The sequence below is a fragment of the Panthera uncia genome, chromosome C2 (assembly GCF_023721935.1).
Source record: "Panthera uncia isolate 11264 chromosome C2, Puncia_PCG_1.0, whole genome shotgun sequence".
In the NCBI taxonomy this organism is placed as follows: domain Eukaryota; kingdom Metazoa; phylum Chordata; class Mammalia; order Carnivora; family Felidae; genus Panthera; species Panthera uncia.
This window is the reverse complement of record NC_064810.1, coordinates 129,836,970-129,864,515: the sequence shown is the minus strand read 5'-3', so window position 1 is coordinate 129,864,515 and position 27,546 is coordinate 129,836,970. Positions and strand designations below refer to the sequence as shown.

Here is a 27,546-nt window from a genome sequence, read left to right as displayed (position 1 = left end):
CTTCGTCAGTCTCTGTGTTTCCTCTTTCCTCTCTCCCTGTTGGATGGCTCTTGCTCTCGTTCTTTTCTGCCAACCGGGGTTTTTAAGCCTTTTCTGAACACCTTTCCTTTCCAGTGAGTCTACATTCATTCATTCCATCATCAAGCATGTATCATGTCCCTACTGTGTATCCCACCCTTGTGAATGAAAACGGGCATCAACCTTGCCCTTGTGGAGCTTATATTCCACTGGGGGAGATTGACCTTGATCGGATAATCTCACAAGACACAAAATCGCAAACAGAGATAAGTGCTGTGAAGAAAAGGCATAGGGAACTATGACATTATCCAAGTGAACGTGCCAGAGTGCGAAGATTCAGAAGGCTTCCCTGCAGAAGTGATATTTGAATCCAGATCAGGAGCTAGCTGGAGGGCACCTGAGGAAGGAGGGATGGAGGGTGAAGGAAGAATAATCTAGTAGGGAAATGGCTTGTGCAAAGACCGTTTCCTTAGACCAGCGTTCGCGACCTTAGTATACACTGAAATCATCTTGAGAGCTTTTAAAAGTATGGATGCCTGGGTTCTATTCTCTGCATTCTTAATGGAATTGGTCTGGAGTGTGGCCTGGACATTAGGACCTTTAAAAGTCTAGGTGAAGACTACTGCCCAAGCAGATCACCCACATTGCAGGGAATACATTTCCTAATCATATACGTTCACGACACTCTCCTCAGTACCAGGGGAGAATAAGTAGGTGGAGCATTTTCAGGCATTCCATTTTCTTCCAGAAGGAATGAAAGAAACCCACCTTTAGAAATTCCTTTGTAAAGATCTCACAAATAAGAACAAAATAAAATGAATAAAAAAATAATAGAAGTTGTCAGCATTGTGCTCCTTAGATCCCTGTTAATAATAGTCTAAACAAAAAGGAGATTGTTTTTCTCATACGAGGAGGTCCAGAGAGGTCAACAGTGGCTGACTTTGGTTCAGCTTCTAAGTGTCACCAGCAGGGTCCCATGCCCCATGAGCCCCTGGTCTTTCCTGTATGTTGGCTTCTCTTCTCATACCTATTACCTCAGGGTTGCAATGTGGCTGCTGCTGCACCAGGCATGTTGTCTGTCTTCTAGACAGGAAGAAGGAGGAAGCTAGGTCTCTCACCAGCTCTGTTTTTTTATCAGGATAGACTTTCTCAGATGCTTACCCTTCTCCCATCACAGACCTTGCATGCAAGGTCATCTGGGAAGTAGAATGTCTGTCTGGTTTCCAAAGTGTAGAGAAAGGGAACGGAGAGAATTGGGGAAGGTACCCCAACACCCGGTATGGTTAAGGGACCCACAGAGAACATCACCTCCTCCATATCTTGGATCAAAAGAGTCTCTTTAGACCTCTCCCCAGGGCCTACCCTAAGATGCTTGGACTTTGACCTTCTTTCTGTTGTAAAGGTTGCTCACATCTCCCTGGGGCTGTTTGGTTTTCGCTTCCTTTGCTCTAGTAACACAGCATTCTGTTGCTTCCTAGGACAACTTGTGATGGGACCCAAAGGGGACAGAGGATTTCCCGGGCCTCCAGGAAGTTGTCTTTGTGGAACCCCTACGAATGTGAATAACCCCTCCTACAGGGAATCCATGTATGGGTCCAGCTCCCCTCATGTTCCTGTGGTAAGGCTCCTGGGAGAAAATCTGGTGGTTATCCATTGGGACCTCTCACCTGATCCTCCAAGAGCTTGTAAAAGCCTTTTAATAAACTGGTTTCCTCATTATACCTGGTACGCACTCATTATAGGAAATTGGAAAATAAGGGAAAAATAAAAATCTAGGAAACCAAGTTGTCCATTTGGTTGTGGGTCCAACTTGAGGTTTGTTTTTTTTGTTTTGTCTTTTTTTTAAGGACAAAAAATTATAGAAAATTTTAAGTAAATGCAAAAGCAGAACAAATAGTGTAATAAACCTCTATGTACCCTTCACCCAAATTCAACACGTATCAACTCCTGGTTAATCCTGTTTCCTCTTTATACCCACTCACTACTGCCCACCCTCCCTTGGATTATTCTGAGGTAACCCTGGACATTAATTCATCACTTGAATGGATGCATAATCATCCATCCATCATGTGGCTGTGCTGTGATTTATTTAACCAGGGCCCTGTTGTTGGGTACTTGTACAGTTCTCCCAGGCTTTTCACTAATGTAAATAAAACCGTAATGAACACCTTTGAGTATAACAGTTTTGTTAAGACTCCTTTCCAGATGTTGAATTACTTGATTAGATGACATCATGTTTTTATTTAAGTCCTGGGAACATTTTAAATGTTAGAAAAATTTTAAATTGTGGACATTCTTATTGCAAACCCAGACCTTAGGAACTGGGTTGAGAAGATGGGGGAATCAGGACATCCCTCCCGACTTCAGGAGGATCCCTGGCGTGTGATATGCAGACTCCCCATCCCACTGTTAACCAGCCCAAGGATGGAGATTCTGTGTCCTCTTCCAGCTTTTCCCCTGACCCCTATAGAAGTGTTTTCTGGAATCCTCACCAGTGTGTTCTCTGGCAGATTTTTGTGGTCAACAACCAGGAGGAGCTCGAGAGGCTGAACACCCAAAATGCCATTGCCTTCCGCAAAGATCAGAGATCTCTGTACTTCAAGGACAGCCTTGGCTGGCTCCCCATCCAGGTACCCTGAGGCAGACACTCAGGACATACCCGAGGAAAGAAGGGCCACGGGTTGGGTCTAGCGCAGAGCTTTCTGCAGTCTGTTTCCGTGGAAGGGCTGGGCACCCTCCTCTTCTCTGCTTCTGAGCAGTTCTCCGTGCCCCCGCCCGCCACATAGGACCTCCTCTTGGAGCCAGGGTTCCAGACGGTCTCCCATCCCCACACGGCCAGGATGCTGTCCTGATCTGGCCCAGCCTTCCTGCCAAGTGCAGAGCTCTGGGCCATGGGAGAGGGGTGCCTTTCCCATCTGGAAGGAACCCCCCCGCCCAGACCCGGGGTCTCCATCCCAGTGCCAATAACCTGTCATGCCATCCCTAGTAACTGTCCTGTGTTTCTTTGGCCAGGTGACCCCTTTCCACCCTGTGGACTATACTGTGGACCACCGTGGCTCCTGCGGGGATGGAGTCCTGCAGCCCGGGGAGGAGTGTGATGACGGAAATGATGACGTGGGTGACAGCTGCATCAGTGAGTGGTGCCTGCCTCGGGGAGGGCCTGGATGAGGGAGGGCAAGCCCCTGGATACCAGCTGTGGTGGGTTGGGGTGATCTCCAAGCCAGAGGGAGTACCCCTGGGCTGCTGTGGGGACGGCCCTCCCATTCAGGCCAAATGCTGACTTTTTACTGCCCACGCATATCATGGTGGGTTAGTGTCAAGGGTCTTGCCCCTAGAGAAGCCACCAGTCCCTCCTTTTCCCTGAATCCTACTTCTTGGCAAAACCCACGTTCCAGTTCACGTTCTTTATCAAAAGATAAAGCTGATACAGAGTGAAAGATGAAAGGGAGAAGCCAAGAATTTGCATCAGGACTTTTACCAGATGGAGCCCTGGTGACAAAGCCCTTCTTAGGGGAAGCAGACTTCAGGCTGATGGGATGCTACGGGGACAGGCAGGCGGCACCGCACTGGAGGGTTTGCTTTCCTTCTTCTTTTTTTAATCACGTGACAAAAACAGGAGGTGGTGTGTAAAGTGGGGGATTTGGAGCCAGACGGAGTAGAGTTCGAATGTTCCTAGAGGAGGCTCTCAGTGAGTGGGGAATGGAGGGCAGTTCACAGCTCAAGTCTCACTTTCCTCCACTGAAAATCGGCTGTGTCGGTACTGACAGCTCAGCTCTTTAGAGATGCTGCGAGCTGATGTGCACCAGGTCATCTGGGTGTAGTAAGGATTCAACGTCCCTTCACTGAATGATTTTTAAGTCCTTGCTGTGAGGAGCCGGCCTGGCTGAGGGCCGGAGATGTGTAAATGAGCCGCGATGGGCACAAGGACCGAGAAATGGCTGGATCTCTCTCTCTGTAGCTGTACTTGCCGGGACAGTTCCCGGGATGGTGATCCCCGGCATGCCCGCTTTGCCTGGAGTCCCTTCTGCCCCTGGTGCAGACAGAGTCAAATAGGAGATCACACAGCAGGAAGGAACCCTGTAAAAAGAAGGTCGTGGAAGTTCTCTGTAGACAAGAGCCACCGTGGCCATCACTTGTGCCCAGTGCACAGTCTCCTGACTCTCACTCCATGGGAACCCACGGTGTGTCCTGTGAAGGGGAGGTGGTGTCCACGCCCCAGGTTTGAGATAGAGATATTGAGGCTCAGGGAGGCCAACTCTTGTTCTTGTTGGCTAACAAGTAGCTGGAGTGGGCTGGAGCTTGGGTCTCCTTATTCTCTGGCGTGGGATTTGGGGGGGCTGAGGGGACAGTCCCCGGATGCATCTGAAGCTTTATGGGAGTCCGCTTAAGAGGGTGCATGCTCTGGGTGGATCCTTTAGGCCACACAGTCCTTACAGGCTAAGGTAGGCCTGTCCCACCCCAGCACCCTCTCAGGGCTACACTCCCCTGTGTCCCTCAGGCTGTCACCGGGCCTACTGTGGAGATGGTCACCAGCACAAGGGAGTGGAGGACTGCGACGGCTCTGACTTTGGCCACCTGACCTGCGAGACCTATCTCCCTGGGTAGGAATCACCTCGTGTGCTATTATGACACCCCTGCCTCCCTCTCTGCCTACTTCCTCCTCTTTCCTTCACAAATACTTTTTTTTAATGCTGCTTATGTTCCTGGTACTTTCTAGACACTGAGGTAGGGTGACAAATAGCACAACACATGGTCCCTGCTCACCTAAGGGAGACAGGCAACACACACATAATGACCACGTGCCCTCTTAGGGTGCCTGAGTGCCTCTGAGGCCGAGCTGAGACAGAGAGTCACCGGCTCCATCCCGGACCCCTGGCAATCAGCAATCTCTACGTTCAGCTGTTGCCCCTGGGTGAGCAGCTCCCCAGTGGCTACCATGACCACATTAGTCTTCTGGAAAGTGGGTCTGGAGGAAGCCCAGTGGAGGATGGAGGTACCAGGGCATTTCCAAGAATCTAAGCATCTGTATAACCCGAATTCTCTGCAACAACTCCGACCCCCAGGGCAGGACTATAGGTGCAGATGAGATCACACCAGCATTAACATCTAATTTTGCTGGCTCATGACTGTTCCAAGAAAACCCCGGGAAGTTAGTACCCCCTTCAGGGACCCCTCTACTTCTATCTGGGACTCTCCAGTGGGTGTTCACATTGACCTCCACGGTTGACATCTCCCAAGCCAGCTGAAGGACACTGGGCCTATGAAATGCAAAACCATACCACATTCCCCCTAATCCTCACAGATGTGGAGTTGTATAGTGTTGTAGGGAAAATGAGAAGGCTTTCCTCCCTAGTTCCTGCTTCTCTGTTGGTTCCGCAATGGATCGCTGGCCCTTCATACCTCCTAGGTCCCTCAGGAGTCCAGTCTCTTCAGCTTTTGCTTTCAGCCCTATTCCTCTGGTAAGCTTGGACCCAGGCCCTCAGCAGGGCTGGGAAATAGACACCAGTCCTGTCTTTCTGTCACCCCTCTGTCCACTGACTCTGTCCACCCCTCTGTCCTCTGTCCAAGGAATGGAAGGCATTCTCCTCAATGCCCACCCCCAAATATACACCAGCGTCTCGAACCAGGCTGGGGGAACTACAGATCTGTAGTTCCAAAACTCCAAGCACTTTAGGCTTGGCCAGGGCCCGACTGTATCTCTGTGTCTGTATGTACTGCCCTGTCCCTGAAGTGCCCTATCCTCTGGCACTTGCCAGAGAGGTGGCAGGTCTGAGCTGGTTGATGGCTTCATGGAGACAAGTCAGTGTAGATAACTGGACATGGAACACAGGACTGCATAGAGCCTGGGGCTTACCCACTGGTTCACTGTGGTTACTCATGTAATCTCTAGAAGCCTCAAGGGATGCTTGTGAATATGGGTATAATGTGTAACCATCATACGTTAGCACTTGGGCTTACAGAGGTATAGGCTGTGCTGTCCAATCTGGTGGCCCCCGGCCACACATTGCTATTTAACTTCAAATTAATTAAAATTAAAAATCCAATTATTCATTCCTACCAACCTTATTTTAAGACCTCAGTAGATACACATGGCTAGAGGCTGCCGGCCTGGACCGCACAGAAATAGAACATTTGCATCAGTACAGTATGACCAATGGACCGCGCCTGGAAACCTTTCAGGTCTTGAGAAGGGAGTGATTCTCTCAGAGATGCTGTGTTAAGAACATGGTTACCAACTCTTTCCACCCAGATCCCTCAGCTGGGCTCAAGGGGCAAAGCCGCAGAGGCCTGAACTCAACTGCCCCAAGCCTCTTACCCCAAATGAGAATGAGAGCACTCTCTGGCAAACCCTGAGGCCCTTAGTGAGGTAGCAGTAGTGACAGCTGTCTGATGAGGGTGGACCAGAAGTCACCAGAGGCGGCCTCAGAACATGCCTTGGTCCTGAGGCCTGGGCAGGAGCCATCGTGCCCGCTGCCCTGCGCGCACCCTGACCCATATCTGCCCCCCTCAGGTCATATGGGGACCTGCAGTGCACCCCCTACTGCTACATCGACTCCACGTCCTGCCGCTACTTCACGTGAAGGGCCTTTGCGGAGAAGGCAGGCTGCATCCCACAGGATCGGCAGCAGCTTTTCCACCCTCATCAAATTGACTTCACACCCCCCGCTCCGGTTTCCGTCACCGTCGTGTGACAAAAATAAGGACGAGCTCTTGCTGCTAAGACATGCTTTTAACTCGGTCCAACCGGAAGAACTTAGGACCACTGCACCCTGTCTTAATCTGAGGTACCGGAGAACCTTCCACATGCCCCCGCTGGGAACCGTTTTCCCATTGCTACCATCCAGCCAAATCGCCGACTTACAGTGCCCTTTTTCTTCGGAATGTTACCAACCCAGACCGTGGACTTGGCTCACAACTGTTATCTACGCCTAGACCTGCAGGGCTTTTTGAATTTGTCGTCATCCCATCTGGGTCATGTGGTGGACAGGTCTCCCCACTCCTCTGACCTCCAGAAATGTGGGCATTCTCACCCGGGGCAGCCGGCCGTCAGGTCTCTCCAGGCCTGTGAACCACAAAGCAGGGAAATGAACCCGCCTTCTTGGAGTGGCTCCAAGCTCTGCACCCGCTGAGGAACCCCTCAACTGGCCACAGCCCAGCACAGCCTCATGTGGATGCAGCTCCCCCAAGAAGGGACCCAACTGTGAAAAAGCCCTGAGAAAGCCACCAAACCGGTGCTCTGCCCCTGGGAGAGGGCGGAGGCCCAGCTGAGTGCTCAGCTTGTGAACAGAACAGTGGCCTTCCTGCTTCTCAGTGTTTCCCAAGAGGGTAGCTTCTGTAGTTTCACCATCCCCAGCACCACCTTGACCTCGTGGCTCTCAGTACTTGGACCTCTGTCTTGTGAATGCCCCTTATGTCCATCTCTTGTCCAGGAGATTCACCACCAGAGGGTGTGACTTCCTGAGCCTACACTTGGGCAGGCTTTTGGTGTTTCCGGTCCTTAGGAGAATGCCACCCCGGGTCTCCCCATATGAGGCCCTACGACTGAATACCTGTTCTAGGCAGAGATCATTTCTGTCCTGAGCTCCAGCTCCTGGCTGCCTGCTGACTCCTGTGCACACCCTGTGACCTTCCCATTGTGTCTCTGGAGTGCAGAGCCTTGCCCTCGTGTGCCTGAGCCCCTCGTGTTTCTGCAGGGTCGTTAGTCTGGCATGACTGTGAGCTGCCTTGTACCACCATCTTTCCTGAGTGGGGCTGAGCTTTGTTTTGGAAAGATGTCTCCCAGTGGCAGACCTCAAATGGGATTTCCTTGTTTGTTACCAGATGGAGGGACGCTGTTGAGCTTTTGTACAGAGCACTTTAACGTGCCTGAGTCTTGGGGACTCAGCAGACAAGAGCTTCTGGCCCAGTGGGACATCACTAGTGGTCTGTAGCAGATGGGATCAACCTGAAGGTGAGGTCTTTAGGGATGGGCTTCAGACAAGAGCTTCTGGCTCAGCGGGCCATCACTAGTGGGTCTGTAGCAGATGGGATCAGCCCAAGGGTGAGGTGACAGCCCACCAGAGATGGGCACACTGGCCAGCTGGGTTCCCCCAGGCTCTACTGCACACCTTGGGGGTGATGTTGCTCCCATGAAAGCTGCACCTTCATGCTGGGATCTCTGGATATCAAGAAATATAAGCGGTTTGTTTCCCCACTGTGGCTTTTTCTTCCCTGGGGGTTTTGGACCAGAGTCCCAGCATTACTGGTTGGAATGAGGGGTCTGAATTCACTGTTTCTGAGGCTCTGCAGAGGGTTCTAGAATGTGGAGCAGTCCCACTCAGAGACAAGGGAGGAAACGGAGGTTGAGAGATAGGGAGGGACTTAGCCAAAGTCACAGAGCCTGGTCTGGCTAACCTAGCCTCACCCCAGCCTTATTTTAGGACCCTGTTTAGAACGAGATGGCATTCCAGCACTGCTCTTGGATCTGGCACGAGGGGCCCTGTCCTGGGTCTCTTGCCTTAGAGGGTACCAATCTGGCCCTCCTCTGGCCATGACCCTCCCCACAGGGCAGGGAGTCTGTGAGGCCAAGGCGACATGCCTACTGGACACCCCTCTCCCAGACCGTGTTCCAGGTACCCAGGAGACCACAGCTCTCACCCAAGTGGTCCTGAGCCTGAGGCCTCTTCCCCAAGTCTGCCTGCCTGAGTGTGACCTGCATACGCCTGTAAGCACGAGGGGTGACCAGGGACAAGCTGTGTTTAGAGGTTGCAGATGGGGCTCGGATAGGCGGGCTGGAGTTGCCACAGAGATACACACGAGGCCCCTCTCAGTGCAGGCTGGGCCTTGCTCTCCTCGTGCTGCCACAGAACTTTGAGGAATCTAAATAGTCCATATTCAAACCCAGCCTTCTAGGTCTTTATGAAGGTGTGACTGACAGGTAAGCAGAGAGAACATATTTAAGAACACTCTGTTAGTTTGATTATAATGTAAATACGTAGACATTTGGTGTGTGAGCCTCCACCTATGCTCTTGTAACCAGATCCCACAATATTAGAGGGGTCTGTCTCCAAGTATTGCAAGGGGGCTTCTGAAAAGCCCTGAAAATAAAAGGGTTCAAAGCCACGTGTTTATATATATGTATATCATAATAGTAGTTCTCCCCCTGTGGAATTGTGAAATGGGGAAATGAAAGATGAAGATGGGCTGTCCCCAGCCCTGCCCTGAAATGCTAACTGTGGTGGAGGGAGCAGGTTCCCCAGGAACAGGGGCACCTGTAATAAGCAGGCCAGGCGGCCACAGGATAGGTAGCTAGATGTTTCCAGAGAGCACTTGCTGGTCCTGTGGGGAACTGAGGGGCCACAGTGTGGAGGGAAGGACGGTGAACCCGGAGTCCTGGCACCCGGGCTCAGGCTGGGTTTGTCGCGTCTCACAGCCTCCATTTCCTTACCCGGAAGAAACTGTAACAAGGGCTAAATTTTCTTTTGGCTTTAACAGCTTGTGGGTGGGGATGCTATCCTCCAGTGGTGACAGGGCCTGCCTAGGAGTGGTGATGGATTCCTTCAGCTGCTCCTGAGGCTGTCACATGGAGTGGCTGAAAATATCATAGGGTCTTCCGAGGTGCAGTTGGGTCGCTAAAAAAGGCTATGCCAGCTTAGATGCTTTTGTTGGTAGGTGGCAGAAAATCCAACTTAAATATCATATAAACCACAGGGTGAAATGTATTGGCCAATATAAGGTAAAAACTCCAGAGGTAGGGTGGAGATCAGGCATGGTTCAATCAAGGCTCCCACTCCATTTCTCTGCTTGAGCTGTCCTCTCTGCTATTTGCATCTCTCCTGTTAGTTTGATCCTTGGGGTGGTCACAAGCTGACTGTTACAGTTTCAGGCTTACATCTGCACCCTACGATATCCAGAGGAAGAGAGAACATCTATTCCAGTGGCTCCCAAGACATTTTTTTCCAGAAGCCACCCCAAAATCTTACCTTGAGCCTCATTGCCTGTTTGGGGTCACATGCCCATTCCTGAACCAATTCTTATCGTCAGGAGAATGCCACCTGCTAACTGGATTACAGCTGGGTTCCTGAACCCACATGGGCAAAAGCTACAAGAACACTCGTAGCCCACTCCCTGGCGACTCTCCAGAAGTAGATGGGCTGTGTAAGGAAAGGGTGGCTACTGGATGACATAGTGGGGAGCAGAAATGGGGTGAATGGGTGCTGGGTACACAGTGTCCGTCACAGTGGCCGTCTCTGGTTTTACTTTTCCTTTTGGCAGGAATAGGTGCTGAGCCACTTGAGGCAAACATTTGGGAAGATTCCTCACACCCAAAAAGCTCTTGGCTGATTCTGATAGGTCCACTCGAGAGAGGCTGCCTCTCCCAGGGAGGCATAGGTAGTGAAAGAGGTGGTGTAGTTTGCTTTTGGGAAAAAAAGGAAGAGGACTGGACTCACGTATCTGGGTTTGAAGCCTGGCTGTCACCAGTGCACTGTTTAATCATGCTGCATAGTATACTTTTCTGTTTTTGTCATCTTTATACTGGGAATAATAGTACCTTATTTTCAGGGTTGTGTTGAATTTTAGTGATTATATGGTTAAAATTTCTGACACCTAGAAACTCTTCAAGGAGGGCTGGGTTTTATCTGTGTCATGATTATTTGGTGACTCACACCAAATCGGTCACCTCTTTGGGACCTGGGGTCTCTTTCTTCCCCCTTTGAGGCTGGTTGCATGAGTCCACTTTTGATGGCAGTTTGGACCACAGCCCTTACTACAAATCAGTGAAAATGAGCCGTGGTTCTCACACTTTGCAGCACATTGGCCCATTTGATGAATACCACCAGGGATGAACCAACAAAACTTTTGTAGACCAACAAAATTAGGTTTGCTGACTTGCAGAGGGACACCGAACACCAGAGAACAATGGGGCATTTCACCAAACCAAGAAAGACCAGATTATGATAGGATCTGGGGGGAGAGGTGGAGTATAGGTAGAAAGTGAAAGCAGCATTGTGGGGACAGGCTCAAAGCAGAGCAGGCAGTGTATAACGGGGGTCAAGATGAAGCCTGGACTAGGCAGTGGACCCGGGTCCTGATTCCTTGGAAAACTACAAAGTTAGTTGGGAAAAAAAGCGTGGAATGTTATGCCTGAAAATCCCTATCAGAATTTCTGTATCTACGGTAGAAACTGAAACTTCTTCTCTGTGTCAAAGTGACTCACGTGGCTCAGGTCTTCCAGGCAAGAGTGGAAAGTTTCAATCTTACTGATAGGATTGCACGCTGCAAAATTTTGTCACAAAAGTTCACCGTGATTTTTGTTCAGGTTGCAGGAATAAAAAGCAAGGCTGGGGCCGTCACTGAAAGGCAAGCAGTAGTCCCTCAAAAGAGTGATCATGATACGGCAGATCTGGCAGGAAGATTGCTTCCCGTTAACTTTGCAGCTGGCTTTATCAATGTCTGCTGTGGCACTCTGATGAATGCCAGAAACAGGGCCGACTTTTCCTCTCTCAGTCTGGACTGGTTTTTAACCCTTTCACCAGTAACAGAGGCCCAAGCTCCGTTCAACTGATCCCCAAAGATCCAGGTCAGCCCCCAGGCTCCTAACAACCAAGGAAGCACAGGGATGGGGTTTGGCCCCAGAAGTCTTTATCCACCTGCAAAGCCAGCTGAATGACAAATTTGTGAGCAAAGTAAGGTCTTTAGAGGAAACTTGGTAACTAGTACTTAGAAAGCAGTGCTTGGAAAGATGGTAGGACAAATTTTCTGAGCATCATGGGACATACTGGTCATCCATCACTCTAATATGGGCATAGAGGACACATGGGTCGAATTGCTTACGAACCTCCAAACCTCATAATTAGGGCGACTTCTGCTCCAATGACTGCCTTACTTCAGTTATCTCCCCCAATCCCTCCTCTATTGTGAACCAGTTTCAGTGAAACTCAGATCTTGCATTTGGTAACAATGAGCTCACAGATCAAGTATCTTGGCAATTCATCAGGGAGATTGTTACACTTCAGCAGCCCCCAGTTGCCACCCATGGGCCCAGAGGCTCCAGGAGTGTGGGTTCCTCTCCAGCATCTTCATTTATAACCATTCCAAGAGGTTGCAAATCACACAAAAGTAATGGGTTAAGGACTGTCTCCACCCCTACCCTGGGGCATAGAGGAAGTGAACTCACATTGCCTTTATCAGAGGGGCTTTCTCTCTGGGGGGGCTCACCTGAGTTCTTTTCAGCCCAGACAGTTAGAGTCAGACAAGTTTACAAGAAACAACCTCACTAAAGGAAGAAATAAGCTATTTCCCCTGCTGTCTATTCCCCCTTGTCCTACCACCTTTATAGATGGGAAAGGGGGCCCATGTAATCATGAAAATCTGCCAAGATGCTATTACCTCAAGAGAATTGAATATGTCATCATTTTGGTTCCTGTAATTTCTTCAAGGACAATGAGGAAGTATCTTGCCATCTTTCCACTCCCTTAATACCTCTTGTAGATGTTGGGTTTTGACGTTCCAGTTCATAGAGTACCATACCCCACTGCATGCACCACTCCAGGTTATCCTCAGTCTAACGCCTGGGATGGGAAGTTGAAAGCAGTCATACCATAGTCATCACTTGAGGCTCACCAAGGGAGTCTGTTTCCTTGGGGCAGAGGTTCTAAAGCTTTAGGGTTTATCAGGATGTCCTGAAGGGTTTGTCACACAGATTATTGGGGCTCACTTTGGAACTTCCGATTGAGCGGAGGGGGGGGGGGGGGGGGGGGGACTTGATTGTATTTCTAACAAGGTCCCAGGGGATGCTGATAGTACTGGACCAGGGACCACATTTTAGGAGCCACTACTCAGGGGAAACATCTCATCTGAGAACAATGGCCGTAGACCAAATATACTGGGCGGGGGGGGGGGGGGGGGGGGGGAGGACTTTGGGTAGGTGGCTTTTTACATGCTCTTCCATTAAGGACATAGGATCTGTGTCCCTCTTGAATCCAGGTGGGCTTTTGATTGTTGGAGCAATAGAATACTGTGGATGTGATGCTGTGTGACTTTCCAGGCTAGGTCATAAACAACCAAGCAGCTCTTGGGATGCTCATTCTAGGAGAAAGCAGCCATCATGTAAGAAGACCAATTACCTTGAGACTGCTGTGTTTGAGAGTCTCTGGCTGACAGTCCTAATGAGCCTGCTTCCAGCCATCCCCACCACGGTGCCAGACATGTGAGTGAAGCCAGTTTGAATTCTCTAGTCCTGCCCATCTGCCAACTGAGTCCCACTGAGTGACCTCAGTTGAAGCCAAAAGAATTGCCCTGCCAAGCTCTGTCCTAAATCCTAACCAACAGATTCCATGAGATAAAATGTTGTTTTAGCCACTAAGTTTTAGGGTAATTTGTTACTTAGCAATAGGCAATGAATGGTGCTCTAGGTTGGAAAGGTTGGAAAGGAAGCACGCTACTCTGAATAGGGCAGAGTGCCAAGTCCAGAGGAGCCTTTGCTTGGTTTGGGTGCCCTCTGCAGGAACCATGGACAGAAACTGGCCTTAACCCCTACGTGGACTCTTATTTAACTGGCCAGGAGAAAAGCCAAGTTGAGGAAGGACTTAGTGATTATACGGTCCAGTGTTGTCAACCATGGTAGAGACATGGCGTACGTGGAGGAAGTAGATTGATTGCAGTGATCGCCCGAATTCTCACACTTCTCTGTACCTACACCTTGCAACTCCTCCCATCACCTGGCAGAATGCACTGTATTTGCCCACCCCTTGATTCTGAACTTGACCCTGTGACTTGCTTTGGCCAATGACACGTTAGCAATTGTGACAGAGGCGGTTGTTTCCTCTCTCACTCTAGCGTCTCTGCCTTTGCCGTGACAATGTGCTGGGCTAGGTTGCTAGAGGGTAAGGCACAAGGAGCCTGCCTGAACTGCTCCAGCCGTGCTGGCCAAGTCCTCCTAGATCAGCTGAGTCTGCAAACTGCCAGGCATATGGAGTCCAGTCAAGACCAGACTGTCCAGCCACACCCAGTCTTAATCGCCAATCTAGAGTTGTAAGCAAAATAAATGCTTATTTTAAGCCACTGAATTCTGGGATGCTTTGTTACGTGTCATTGTGTGGCAAGAGTTAACTGAGGACCACACTCCCTTGAGTGAGGAATGGACACCACCACTTCCCCACTGAGAGTCCTGGTTCAAATCTAACTCCTATTTCCACCTGAGGAAATGTGAGCCAGTTACAGAATGAGCAGCAGAGGATTCCTAGGCTAGTTCTCTTAGTGCATAATTGTATTCAATCCAAATTTATTGAGCACCCATTAGGTGAGAAACACCAGAGAATTAAGAAGGAATATGGTCACTGCCCACCTAGAAGTTTGCAAGACTGCTGTGGGCATTGCTGTGTGTGGAATGGAAGCAGGAGGCAGGATCACTTCCAGCCAGTGAGTGTACTGGGGGGAGGGGGGGGCATGGCATTCCAGGTGGAAGCAATTTGGTGTGCTAAAAGAACTAGGATATGTCTAGAGATTCAGTTTAACCCCCGCATGGTTCTTAGAGTCAAAGCCAAGTCTGCCTTTCCAGACCGGGTAATGGCCTCAGATGCCATGTGGCTCACATCCTTCCAGTTTTGAACTTCACACCTTTTGAAGCTGAGGTGTTCATCCTAATGAGCATAAACACCAAATTAAAAAGGAATTCATTTAGAGAAGCAGGCATAAGCATAAAGGATTAATAGAACCTTACATTTTTCATTGATTCCTAGTAAAAAAATAAAACCCACCAAGACATATACTGCTGACCTTCATTTTTTACTTAAATATAGTGATCTTTAAGAGAATAAACCAAAAAAAACTTTACACAGTAAGTATTTTACATAAATGCAAACATTTTACATAAATGTAAACATGCACATCTACTTCATAATTACGCAAAATAAACTTTTAGGCACAAGATTTCAAAAATCATTAAAGAATAAGACAACCCAAGACAGATACAACATAAGCAACAAAAACACATTTCATAACGCTTCAATTGGTCTTGTCTTCCAACCTACTGGTTAAGGCCTGAGTTTCAGAAATCCTACCTTCCTTGCCAAATGGAAACATCCAATTTGGCTGTACCTAAGAGAACATACTATTATCTTTCAAAATAATGTTAATAAATACATCACTCACACTCTCTCTCTCTCACTCACACACATACACACACACACACACACCATACTTACACCTTACTTAACCAGCCTCTCGATTAGGATAGCAAGGATTTTGGAATTTTCAAGTTTTCCCACCACTGAAGCACATACATATTAATACCACACAAAGAAAAAAAAAATGATTCTGCTATAGAAATAAAATAATGAGTGGCATCATCACAGATCTCGTTTGTTTATATTGTTTCCCCAATTCACGTCTTTACTGCAGCTTGCCATGGCTCCCTGGGCACCCTGAATTTAAGTCTTTATATCTTGTCTAATGACTTACGATATGGCAGAAGTTGTATAGGACAGAGAAAAGGCAATTTTAACAATTCAGTTAGAGACTTCCAAAACCATGAAAATCACAAATAGTTTTCAGCTGTCTCCAAATGCTTGGAATGTTTGCTCCACGTCTGCCCTCTGAACTCCACTGGTTGGTTTTCTCTGCCTCCTCCCCACCAGGCTATAAGCATCTGAATGTCTATTCTTGTGGACACCCCAGGGAATAGAGATGAAAATGACGGTCCCTGCTTTTAAGGAGTTCACACCAACCAGAGCTCAAGCAAGAGGAAGGTCAGTACAGACAGCACTCCAGTGGGCAGAAAAGAACAGAGGGAGAGTCCGCGAAGATGGCACCTACACAGTGTCAGGACTGAGGCTTGGCGGGGGAGAGGGAGGGAGGGACTGAGAAGGCACAGAGGCATGAAGAGTTAAGTCCAATGAGGCTGGTACGAGGTAACTCAGAAGTAGTAGTCTGTGGGGCCAGATTCTTGATTTCCAAAAAGACAAGATTCCTTATTCTGGTGGGTAAAGCTGGAGAGCAGGCGGTGGGGGTTGTGGGGAGGGAACCACCGAAGGCTTCGTGCAGAGAACAAACTGGAGCCAGCTGGAGGCTAACCATGCAGGGCCAGGTAGGACGGGCGACAGAGGAAACGAGCCCAGAGAGCTCGACTCACCAAACCCAGTGCCATATGCAAGCATTTCCTACAGAAACAAACATCTTGACCCGACATGTGAAAAACCACAGTTCTATCTGTATGAATCAAGACTTTAGGAGGAAAAAAAAGAGAGTGAGGCTTAAATAGATTATTTTTAGTTCAAGTTCCTGGAACCTGCCCCAGCTTGAGCAAGTTAAAAGCAGTGAAACAATTCCCACATCCAGTAACAATTCAAGTCTCCCAATCATGACCTTTACCTTCCCTGAGCTGTCATTAGCAAGGAATTATAAAGCAATTATCAATTCATTATGAAGAAGTTCCTACCTGCCATTAAATCCACCGAAACCTCACGATGGGCTGAGAACCCACCGCCGAGTACCAGTGTGTCCCCATTACCTACACGTGGGGGGGGTGGCGGTGCGAGTGTGCCACCGGATGATGGCTCCCGACCCACATCTCCAGCTCACTGGAGTCACTGCACATGAAACAGGGGACTCCATAAGGTGCAACTCTCACCAAAGCCCCCACCACGAATCATCTAATTCCTTTCCAGGTCCAGACTGCTTCCATCCACTAGCTGGGGAAGCAGAGGCCATCTTTGAGTGGAACACCCAAGGAAGGAAAATCATTTTCAATGTTCTTAACACCCATTGAACCAAAGCAAATGGAAATTTCTCAGGACATTCAAATTGTATCCATTCAAATTCTAGAAACAGGCTACTCCATACCAATCACAGGATGATTTATCACACATTCACTCAATATGGAACATTTACTAGTGACCAGTTTCCTGTAACAACAGATTCATTTGGAAACTGCACACTGCAAAAGGCAATCTTGTGACTTTCTTCTAGTTTATCAAAAATACAAATCAGTCTGGGAGTCAGGCACAAACAGTGGTACAAAAGCATAAAGAGAAATACCTTATCTAAGAATGTGCTCGTTTCATATTGCAGAACCCCTATCTAGATTCTGGTTTTTGGAAGCCTGCTGCTGGTTCTTTTGCTCAGAAAGGTTCCTTCACTACACCTCTCTCCCACTCCTACCTCCCCTTACTAAAATTCACTGAACGGGAAACACTCAGTATGGACCTACGTGGAACTAAAAGCCCCAATTTAATTGAATCTCATGTGTCAGCACAGTGGCTGCTGGTTTAATCTGCTCAGCCAGCCTCGTGTATCTAGGGACTTTTTGGATCAAAATTTGAGCCAGAAGCACCCAACACTTCATCTTTGGGAATCCAATAAAATCTCTGACGTACAACTAGAAGTCCCATGAACAAGAATCTCCGGTTCCAGTTAATGAGATTCAAGGGCGGGAGCAGCAGGAAAAGCTGGGGCAGGGGCAGGAGACGGGCCACGAACCAGCTGTGTGCTTCTCTTTCCTCACTTGTAAGTGAGGGGGCTGAACTCGCGGAGCTCCGGGGTCCTGCCCAGCAGCCGCTCTAGGACTCCCTCCTCCAGTCCATCTCTACACAGGCTCGTCAAGCTGGGTCAGACAAAACTTCCTCACCACTTTGTCTCAACAGTTTAAAGTGGTTGTAAAATACTTCAATGCTGCAGTTTGAGGTCTCCCTCTCTCCCCTACCCCTCAAAGACCAGGTTTCATTTCACTGGTGCAGACCACCTGGCCAAACTGGTGGCTGCTGAGGTTTAAAAGCGAATCACTGGCCTGGTTAAGATGATGGCCTTTGAGTAACCTAGACCAGGGTACATTTGTCCTTTTTTCATTAACAGTGTTAACCAAATAGCAATAGAATTGTTAGTTCTTCTATAGATCTACTTTGCAACATGAGATTGTTCAAAAATTACATGAGAAAATCACCCATCACCACTAAGTTAAAGACTTGAGTATCTGAGACCTCCAGAGCCTCGAACTCCTGCTACAATCACTGATCCACAGCATGTCCCTCTCGGCAATGGGCTCCATGTGAGCGCAGCCCGGTCCGGCAGCAGATCTGTGCACCGAGACGCTGATTTCGAAAGATCTGGCTCTAGTCATCACTGTCACTGCCAGACTCACTCAACTGCAAGTCATTTCCTACAAAACAAAAACCACAGAATCACACCAAGAGTGCGCAATTTAAAAATGACTTCCCCACAATTCTTTGTTTCACCGCCTTGGTTATCGCACTATAGTAAAACAAGCCAATTCAACTTAATTAGGGAGGAAAACCGATTTGGCTCAGTGACAAAACTGACACAGTCAATGTTTTTAAAGAAATGCTATTCTTGATATCTGCAAAGCACAGCGATGCTACGTACTAGGATAGAACAGGGGGAAGCAGGCCAGACAGCTTTTAAATGTGTTAATAAATAGCAAATAAGTATAAAAAACCGATTCACCATCTAGAATCGTTCACATGAAGTTGCTAAAATAACACCGAGTTAGGCTTCCCGTCAAGGAAGCCGAATACTGTTTATACCAGTAACCTGCTAATCCAGCATCCCCTCCTGTTCAGTTACTTTAAACCTCAACTCTCAACTGAAGAGCTTCAATTACTTTAGCCTCAGATTTTTGTTTAGTGTGCAGAATTCAGGTGTTAGGAGTAAAGAATAGAAGTGCTCAGCGTTTTAATCCGATAGAGTAACAGGACCCAGTTGATAGCACTCAGATTATAGCAAAAGTGAACCGCTATACGACTGGATTGCTACTCCTAGACCAGCCCTTCTCAGTTTGTGTGGAGGACCCCGGGGTCCTTGAGACCCTTTCAGGAGGGTACTTCCTCTTCTAACTACACACCTGTGTGAGGCCAGATTTTCTTCATATACATCAACCTAGACAACTTATGGCAACAGACTGAACCCAGGTTTCCACTAAGCTAGATCGTAAAGAGATCTGCAAAATTTTAAAGCAATGTTACTCTCTTACTAAATATTTTTTGATTGGAAAAATTTGTTTTTCATAAAAATGATACTTTTGTTAACATGTGACAGTTTATTATTGTTATTTTAAATGAATTACTGGATAATTTAAATATTTCAGTTTTAATTTCTAATGGTGATACTGAGTGGATATAAGCCACGTACACAAAGCTCTTTGGGGTGCTCAATAATTGTTACAATTAAGAGGTCTGACACCCAAGAATGGAACAACTACCGTTCTAAACTTAAGGAAGGCAACAGGGGCCTGGCAAGAGCTGGTAACTCCCAATCAGCTAAGTTGAGCACGATCTCTTAAAAAGTAAGATGATGTGCTTTAACAGATCAGTGGAACTGGAGCTGGAAATCTAGTTTTGCTTACATAAGTTACATTGCTTACATAAAGTTAAGGTCTTGCCACTTGAAGAGCTGCAGATCAGGATGACTTGGTGCGCAATAAAGAGCTAAAAGGATTTTAAGATACTGGTAAGCAGATAACACCCACTGTGCCTTTTTTTTTTTTTTTTGCTCTTTCTTTCTAGGAGGAGAGAATAATTTGGCATTGACTGGGCAAACTCGAGAACTCAGTCAAAGCCACAGTAGCTATGTGGCACTATTCCACTAGGAATACCAAATTCCCAATATGAAATTTACTACTCCTGGCCAACTGAGAATAGCACCAAAGCATCCCCTGACATCCAGAATGTAGGCCCAGAAAATGGGATAGCAGACAATATCCTCGACTGATATCCTAACAGTGTTCAACTCACTCAAGTAGCGTTTCTCCAGCAGGAGTGGTCTTGCCCCCCAGAGGATATCTGGCAATGTCTTGAGATATTTGGGGTTGACACAACTGGGGACAAGGGAGAGAGAAGGGCATCTACCGGGTAGAGGCCAGGAATGCTCTTAGTCATCCTGCAATGCATTGGACAGCCTCCATGACAAAGATTTATCTGCCCCACAATGTCTGTAGTGGTGAGGTTGAGAATTACCTTCGCCTGGTCCACTGTAGTAGGGTTAACTAGGTTAGCTTACCAACTATTGCCTCCAGACCTTCCAACCTCCTCAAAGGCAGTCATGCCAGATGAAAGCATTCATTAGGATACTGGAGAGAGAAGGGCATAGGGAGCAAGCACTCTCCCCATCTCCAATACGAAGAAATCTGTTTTTGTTCTTGTTTTTCTCTCCTTTACTTTAGTATCAACTGCACGGAGAGCCACCCAGATATAGCAATGTCCTTCCTCTTCCTCTTGCCAAAGGCTAGTTGGTTTCCAAATATACCCTAATGGCTCAGGTTCCAAAGTCTATGGGCTGCAGGACACCACAGTCCGGACAACTGTGTTCTTGGGACTGTAAAAAGACCTAGAAGCAGGGGACACTATAGTGGAGGGCATCGCCCCTAAAGCCTGTAAAGCCTGGTAAATGCAAAAACAAAGAGCCGAGCTGTTCATGTTTCAGCATTTTCGAGAATTCACAAAAACTAATTTGTGCCAGTGGGTGAAAAAAAAAGAACAGATTTTCTAGTTTTGTGCTTCCCCAACACCCCCGCCCCTTTTATTTTTTTTAACTGTTTGGTAACTTACTTCTTTCTGCTCCAAATTTTGTCAGGATGCTTTCTTATGCCTTAAATATCTTCTGGTTACAGACTCGGGTGTAAGATATATAGAAGCTGCATCTCTAGTCTGACATGCCACCCCTCTCTGAGCCAGAAAAGGGAGAGCACACTTACTGAGGGTGTTCATGAGCTGGTTGCTTCCTTGTGGTCGGCTGGTTCCATTGGCAACGGCCGGCCTGCTGTTGTAGGGCTGCTGGTGTGCAGGCTGTGGAGGAGACGCCGGACCGTTGTCCTCACCCTCGCTGCTGGAGCTGTCATCATCGCTTCCCGAAGAGCTCTCAGAGTCTGAGGAACTGCTCCCACTGCTGCTGCTCATCTGCTCAATAATGTCAACTTCAGCCCTCAGCTCTGGAATAAAATGACACGACGGGGGTTAGCCAGCAACCACTCTCAAGGCCGCAAGCTGCCTTCTGTAAATAGTGAATTGGCAAAACCAACAGCAATGAGGAATGACTAAAATTCCTGCTTCTTATTCCTTAAAAACGTATAAAAAAACGACTAAGACCAAAATGAACAAAATAAAACTGTCTTCAGAGAGACAGCAGAAACATTAACTTCACCCCAAATAACAAAAAAGAAAACTGTTTCAGATAATGATGGTTCTGTGTAAATTAAGCCTATTTGCCTTATCTACTTAAAAAAACAAAGACTGTGAATTATGGGATTAAACACCAAATAAGAGAAATATTATGCTAAAGGGTTGAAAAATATTTGACTAGGAATTGGAATATCTGGGTGCTTGTTTTGGATCTGCCTCTAACCAGCAGTGAGACCCAGGTGGGAGTCAATGATTTTTTTCCAAGACACTTTGAAAAAATAAAAGGCCACAGCAGACAGCCTCTGAGGTCCTTTTCAGCTTTCCTGTCCCACAAAGGAACTGAGGCATGCAGGAGGAACCATGGTAACGGAAGGAAAATGGGGAAACAACATTCCTCCTCTGCCCTCTGTATATATTTCACTGACAGCCATGCCTGTCAGGTATTACATTTTTTTTATAGAAGTACAGCAGGGAACGAAAAACATGTTTACCTAACCCTTTCAATGTCGGTGAATACATTAAGGATACATCATAGGATACATCAAGAAAGATGCCAGATTTTCCTGTCCAAACATACCATGTGATTTTAAACACGCATGGTTCCTTTAGGCGTAACTGTCAATCACTAACCACTCATAGTCCAATTCTTGTTCAACTAAAGTGAAAACTTTAACAAATAACATTCCAATATCCCTGAGGAAAGTCAAAATCAAGAACAAAAACAAAACAGGAGGCTTAATAAGCATGCACCACGCAGATAATGATTGTTTACTGAAAGCACTTCTATAAGGTAGAAGAGGCAAACTTCTCAAGTACAACTCTATCTTTCCCTGTTTACTACTGCTACAGATTTCATTGTGTTTCATAAAACTTTATAAATCTGAAATACGACAGCCTCATAACTTCCTGAGAGTCTGGACAACGAAAACCACCCCCTCCCTGTATGAGGAGAAAGCCAAAGTGAGAACCTGACCAGACCTCTAGGTCTTTCTAGGCCATGTCCATTTCCAGGTCCCATGGCACTCTTATGTTTACACACTTTGTTAGTACAAAGCAATGGTCCTGGTATTTTAAATATCCCTCTGACCTAGATACTATACTAACACTGACACACCTGGTTTTTACCCAGACACCTTGGAATTCTCTTCTCCCAAAACCTTAAAGGCACGGCATATAGACTTTTGGATGACAGTCATGCTTGTTTAAATCCTGGGCCTCTGAACAGAAAGCTGCAAAGACAGCCACAACTCAAGTCACTTGCCTGGACCTCCCTTGTCAAATGAGAAGTGGTAACAGCCCCACCTCCGTCACCTCTGGAATGGTGAACTCTGCAGATTATTTTTTCAATGGCAGAGAATGCCCATGCCACCAGTGCACATGTGATGTCAACGTGATAGCCTTGTGATCGCCACAAAAGCCTCAACACCCAACTCCCAGTGGCTATCAGTTCCAGAAAATGCCCCCTACCTCTTTTGATGTCATCCAGCTGAGGTTCAGGTGAAGGGTTATCTTTCAGAGGAGAAGTTTTGGGTCCAACTGGAGGCTTTGTCGGAGCTCTGAATGGCAGAGGTGGTGGAGGTGGTGGCGGCTGAGATGGCTGTGGGGGACGAGTGGGCTGCTGTTCCATTCGGGCTTGGATTTTACTGCTCCCCTCAGCTCTGAAATGAAAAACAGACATTAAATTGCAGGGCCAAAAACAGTGCTCCTCAAATCTGTTCAGGTAACCAAGTACCTAGAGGTCTCTGCACAATCGTGCTTCTCTACACACTACTTCAAAATACTGATGTTTGTCACTTTATCCCATGAACTACTCATTCAACAACTGCCTACTGCATTCCAGTACTGCACTACGCACCAGAGATACAAAGATGAATAAAACAGCCCTCAAGAAGCTCACATTTTATAACAAGCGAAGAAAACCGATATGCAAGACACAATGTGATCGTGAGAACCCATTTTACCAGCAGACAATAGGACTACTTGACTTGTATACGGTATAAAGTTATAGTCACAAGTATATGAGTTACTACATAAAACCAGCTCTTGAAATGCTGGCTAGTTTGCAAGTTTTCCCACGATCTGTTTACTGCCTGCTCATCTTGTCACGCGCCAGCTCTTGCAGGCGGACAAACAAAGCATCCCACCCCAACCGGAGAAAATTCTATTCACTAACAATTTCTTTTGTAAATGGATGAGCCCACTTTGGGCTTTTGAACTTTGGTGTGCACACAAATCGCCTGAGGATCTCATTAAAATGCAGATTCCAACTTAGCAGGTCCTGAAATTCTGCACTTTAAAAAGCATCCAAGTGATCAACTGCTGCTAGTCCACAGATGACACCGAGTAGTGAGAGAAACGCCCACAAACATCATCTGTTGGGGAATTAACAGTGGCACCTGGTTCGGGGAGGTAATTAATACAAATCTATCCCAGGCAAGAGAGGAGCAGGGGGCTTGGACCAGGGGGCATGCCCAGGCTAAGGGCTCTGTTCTGATGCTGGACTCCAGTTCACAGGCTCATGAATCCGCAGTCTGTGTGTGTGTGTGTGTGTGTGTGTGTGTGTGTGTGTGTGTGCGCGCGCGTGTGTGTGTGGTTTTTTTTGTTTGTTTTTACAGATAACGATAGTACCTTTCTAAATGTTATTTGTAAAGTTAGATAGGATAATGCATGAAAGCATTTAGCATAGTATTCAGTAACCCCTCGATAAATGGTAGCTACTTTTTTTCTGGAATGAGTAAATGAAGAAGCATAAACAGAAAAATATCAGGCTAGAACACTCTCTTTAAGAATTTAGGACTGTATTACAATAATTGCTGTATCACAATGTAAAAAACAGAACCAGTGGGTTGCTTCTATTCATAGAATGAATTGTGACTTTAAAATTTAATTGGCTTTGTATTACAAATGTAAAGCCCGTTGAATTAAAGATTAAAGAGAACTCACTATTTACAAAAATAGGCAGAACTTGGGGCGCCTGGGTGGCTCAGTCGGTTAGGCGTCCGACTTTGGCTCAGATCATGATCTCAGTTTGTGGGCTCGAGCCCCGCATCGGGCTCTGTGCTAACAGCTCAGAGCCTGGAGCCTGCTTGGGATTCTGTGTCTCCCTCTCTCTCTCTGCCCTTCCCCTGCTCGTGCTCTGTCTCTCTTTCTCTGTCTCTGTCTCTGTCTCTCTCTCAAAAATAAACATTCAAAAAAATTTTTTTTAATTAAAAAAAATTTAAAAAAATAGGCAAAACTTTATTTTAGTGTTATAAATACCTCAAATGCATCTTGCGAAAAATTAATGTTTTTAATCTAATTACAAGTCTACAAGTTTAAATCTTATCCCCTTAGGTGATACTATTTGAACAATCATGAGATTAATAAAATAGATTTAATTATAAAATACGTCCCTTTCCCCTGTGGCTTCCACGTTTCAGGTCTTAAAAGCTTTTATTTCTTTTTATTGCATTTGAGGAAGTGATATTTTACTGACTTATTGAGAAGACACAGGTAGAGTTGTTGATATTATCGACAGGACACTGAATACTCAGATGCTCATATCCTTCTAAAATAACTGAAGAAATAATGCAAAGATCTAGAAACCTGTATCAATCTGTATCTGGTCATTCACGTACCTTGTTTTCTTGACCTGAATGCTGCTACTGAGTTTTTCCAGCACATATTCACCAGTGTCATGATTAATAATAAGCACACAGTCTTTCTGATAAGGCCGTTTGTTCCCCTTGAACACAGTCATTGGTGGTGTGGATCCCTATATGCCACAAAAGTAAAAGATCAAACCAGACACACCAGTTATGAACATTAAAAACAAATTTACAAGTGGCTTCATGAGTATCAGAGCTACTCAAACAGAATAGAATGAACTGATTTCTATTTTAACTCCTCTGGCTTCCTAGGCAAAAAGAAAAGGGATATAATATACAGCAAGAATCTATAACTGCAACTACTTCTCAGTAATCAAGAAAGGTAATATAAATTTTCAAAATTACCGTACATTTTTCTAAAGATTCAAAACATGTTACAAATAATGGCGAGGTATGAACTGGTAAAAACAGATTAACCATTACTTGGTATTATACTGAGTAGAACTTTTCATTGCAAGAAGTAAAACTAATACGTGATTTCTGTATTTCCTTGTAATTTCAGAGTCCAGGGCTTCCCCTCATGCCAAGTAACCAACAGAGTATTCTCTAAGGGCAGCTCATTATTCTGCTTGGCTCAGAGTAAGTACATCATGCCACTCACCTGCCTAAGCCCTTTAACTGCTAACCTGTTGCTCTGAGACCCAAGAATAAAATCTCTAAACCAGATACCTGGCCCTTCTGCCTCACCCTGTACCCCTAGCCCTAGGCTCTGCAGGATCCAGAGTAGAAGGTGGCTGGCCTCTCTCAGATCCTCATGTTCTTTCTTGCAGGGCTTTAACAAGGCTTCTGCCTGCAACATCCTGCCTCTTCCTCTCTTTCAATTACTCAACCTTCAAATCTGCTCAAAGGTCACTTCCTTAGAGAAACCTTCCTGATTTTCTAAAATAAATGGCTGTGCTTTTTATATTTATTTAATTCCAGATCATAAGCTCCCCAAGGGCAAGAAAAGTGCTTGTTTTGTTCGAGATTGTATTCTCAGTGCTTAGTAACGGGCCAACACATAGTAGGTGCTCAATTAATATTTGACATATATAGGATTTGATTGTATGGAATAAAAAAAATTGGTTGGCTCCTTGACTCCTTATTCATAGGGTATAAACTTAAAGTTGGAAGGGACCCTAGAGACCATTTATCTAACCCCTTCATTTTACATTTGGCAAACGAAGATCCAAAGGGAGATGATGTAATCTGCTAAAGGCAACATGCAATGAAATAGCAGTTGGAACTCGCAGACAAGTAATTTCTACTCAGCCTGAAGCTTCTTGTCCAGAGTCTTTTCATCCTATTACTGGTTACCAAGACCTTATTATGTTCCAGGACAGGGCTGTGACATCCAATGACACCTGTTCATTATGAGCATTTTGTCTGATCCTTCAGGCTGTGTGATTATAGTGCTACTTTGGACAAAGCTTCAAAAAAAAGTCTCTCTCCGTAGGGGTTCTCAATTTAACTTTTAATTGGGTTCCTCATCCCTAAATTAGCTGAATGCTCTGATCCTCTGGTGCTTGGTTGCAACTTTCAGTCTGCAGTCCGCCCTTTGCCTGATATATGAAAGGTGTCAATTCTGCTCCTGCCTGTCTTAACTCCTGGTTTGGCTGTGCCACACACCTAAACTGTTGTTGCTATAAGCCAACGTGGCGTCGGGGGCTTTGCTTTTTGGAGCTGTGTGAGGGAAAAGCTAGGCCAATCTGAAAGAGCGGCTAGAGGGGCTAAGTATCCAGACAGGAACCTTGTCTACTTGGTAGCAGATGGGGGAAAAGGGAGCTTGGGAAAAATGGCAAAGAATCATTTTTACTCAAGCACTTGGGAAACATGAATTCCACCCTACCCCATCCCCCCAATTCCCTTTTTCCTTAAATGTTGGAATTTTAGAAATCTAAAAATTTTTAAATAGTAGGAAAATTCAAATTGCAATAAATAGAATATGAGGATTCACTGTGATTCCACAGTGCATAAACTTACAGGGATATGTGGCAGGGTAATTGTGACTTCATCTCCTTTGCCAACCTGAAGCTCTCCTTCACAGGAAGTGTCTATAGATGCTGGCTTAAAGTCATCTAAAGGGAAAAGCAAAAGAATATTTATCCAGCCGGTTACTTATACTATGCCTCCTGGTCATTCTTGTTTAAGAATTAAAATTTTTTTGTGAGTCAGATAAATGGAAAAATACAATGTAGAATTAAAAAACCTATTTCATTGTGGAAAAAAAGCAGAGAATAGTACAATGAGCCCCTGTGTACTGTCACCCAGGTTTAAGAAGAATTACGAACTCAGGGACAATCTCGTTTTCTCTATACCTCCTACATACTTTGCCTCCCATCCCTGCTGGATTACTTTGAGGGGGAAAAAAAAAAAAGCTAGAATTCATATACCATTCTATTAAGCAAAGATATTCCCTTCTCCCAAGTGACACATGAAAATTAATGCCTTCTTAGCCAGAGGGGTTTTGTTAGGATTGTTGTGTACAAGATCAAAAGCAACAGAGCATATTAAAAAGATTCTGTGACTGTAACACCCTATATGAAATAGGAAAGCCCCAGTATCATATAAGCTGATTTCATTTTGCATAGAAACTGTCAACATTAGGATTTCCCACACTCAAGTTCTTATAAAAGTACAGAATAGATGGTTGAACTCTATCTCCAAAGGTTAATCCTGCCCATCTCTCTCAACTGCTGCTAACGTGCACCACGAATAGCCATCTTACTCCATTCTGACATAAACTGGCCTCACACTGCAGGCCACGTGCATATATGAAGTGTCTCACTTAAATT

The 27,546-nt window shown here is 46.2% G+C and overlaps 2 protein-coding genes and 1 long non-coding RNA gene across 8 annotated transcripts in view; 2 read left to right on the top strand and 1 right to left on the bottom strand.

Moving 5' to 3' along the window:
• Positions 1 to 25,821, top strand: part of COLQ (collagen like tail subunit of asymmetric acetylcholinesterase) — a 77,274-nt gene extending 51,453 nt beyond the window's left edge. For 3 of the 5 annotated variants that reach the window (XM_049628847.1, XM_049628848.1, XM_049628846.1), the window contains 5 exons: positions 1,497 to 1,636; positions 2,529 to 2,648; positions 3,031 to 3,151; positions 4,517 to 4,619; positions 6,530 to 8,196. In XM_049628847.1, coding sequence (XP_049484804.1) covers positions 1,497 to 1,636; positions 2,529 to 2,648; positions 3,031 to 3,151; positions 4,517 to 4,619; positions 6,530 to 6,599 — 554 coding nt within the window. In that variant the 3' untranslated portion in view covers positions 6,600 to 8,196. Of the gene's footprint in view, positions 1 to 1,496; positions 1,637 to 2,528; positions 2,649 to 3,030; positions 3,152 to 4,516; positions 4,620 to 6,529; positions 8,197 to 25,274 lie in introns of those variants that run through there. The other 2 variants (XM_049628845.1, XM_049628844.1) reach the window with 2 other exon arrangements.
• EAF1 (ELL associated factor 1) overlaps positions 3,146 to 27,546 on the bottom strand; it is a 25,937-nt gene continuing 1,536 nt past the window's right edge. Inside the window, exons 2-6 of one of the 2 annotated variants that reach the window (XM_049628850.1) lie at positions 26,735 to 26,829; positions 24,743 to 24,879; positions 22,593 to 22,783; positions 20,702 to 20,935; positions 3,146 to 4,095 (exon numbers count right to left, since the gene is read on the bottom strand). In XM_049628850.1, coding sequence (XP_049484807.1) covers positions 4,076 to 4,095; positions 20,702 to 20,935; positions 22,593 to 22,783; positions 24,743 to 24,879; positions 26,735 to 26,829 — 677 coding nt within the window. In that variant the 3' untranslated portion in view covers positions 3,146 to 4,075. Of the gene's footprint in view, positions 4,096 to 17,108; positions 18,152 to 20,701; positions 20,936 to 22,592; positions 22,784 to 24,742; positions 24,880 to 26,734; positions 26,830 to 27,546 lie in introns of those variants that run through there. The other variant, XM_049628849.1, reaches the window with a different exon arrangement.
• On the top strand, positions 13,117 to 14,066 carry LOC125921341 (uncharacterized). Its single transcript, XR_007457384.1, has 2 exons — positions 13,117 to 13,207; positions 13,837 to 14,066. It is a non-coding gene; the product is annotated as an uncharacterized LOC125921341 (long non-coding RNA).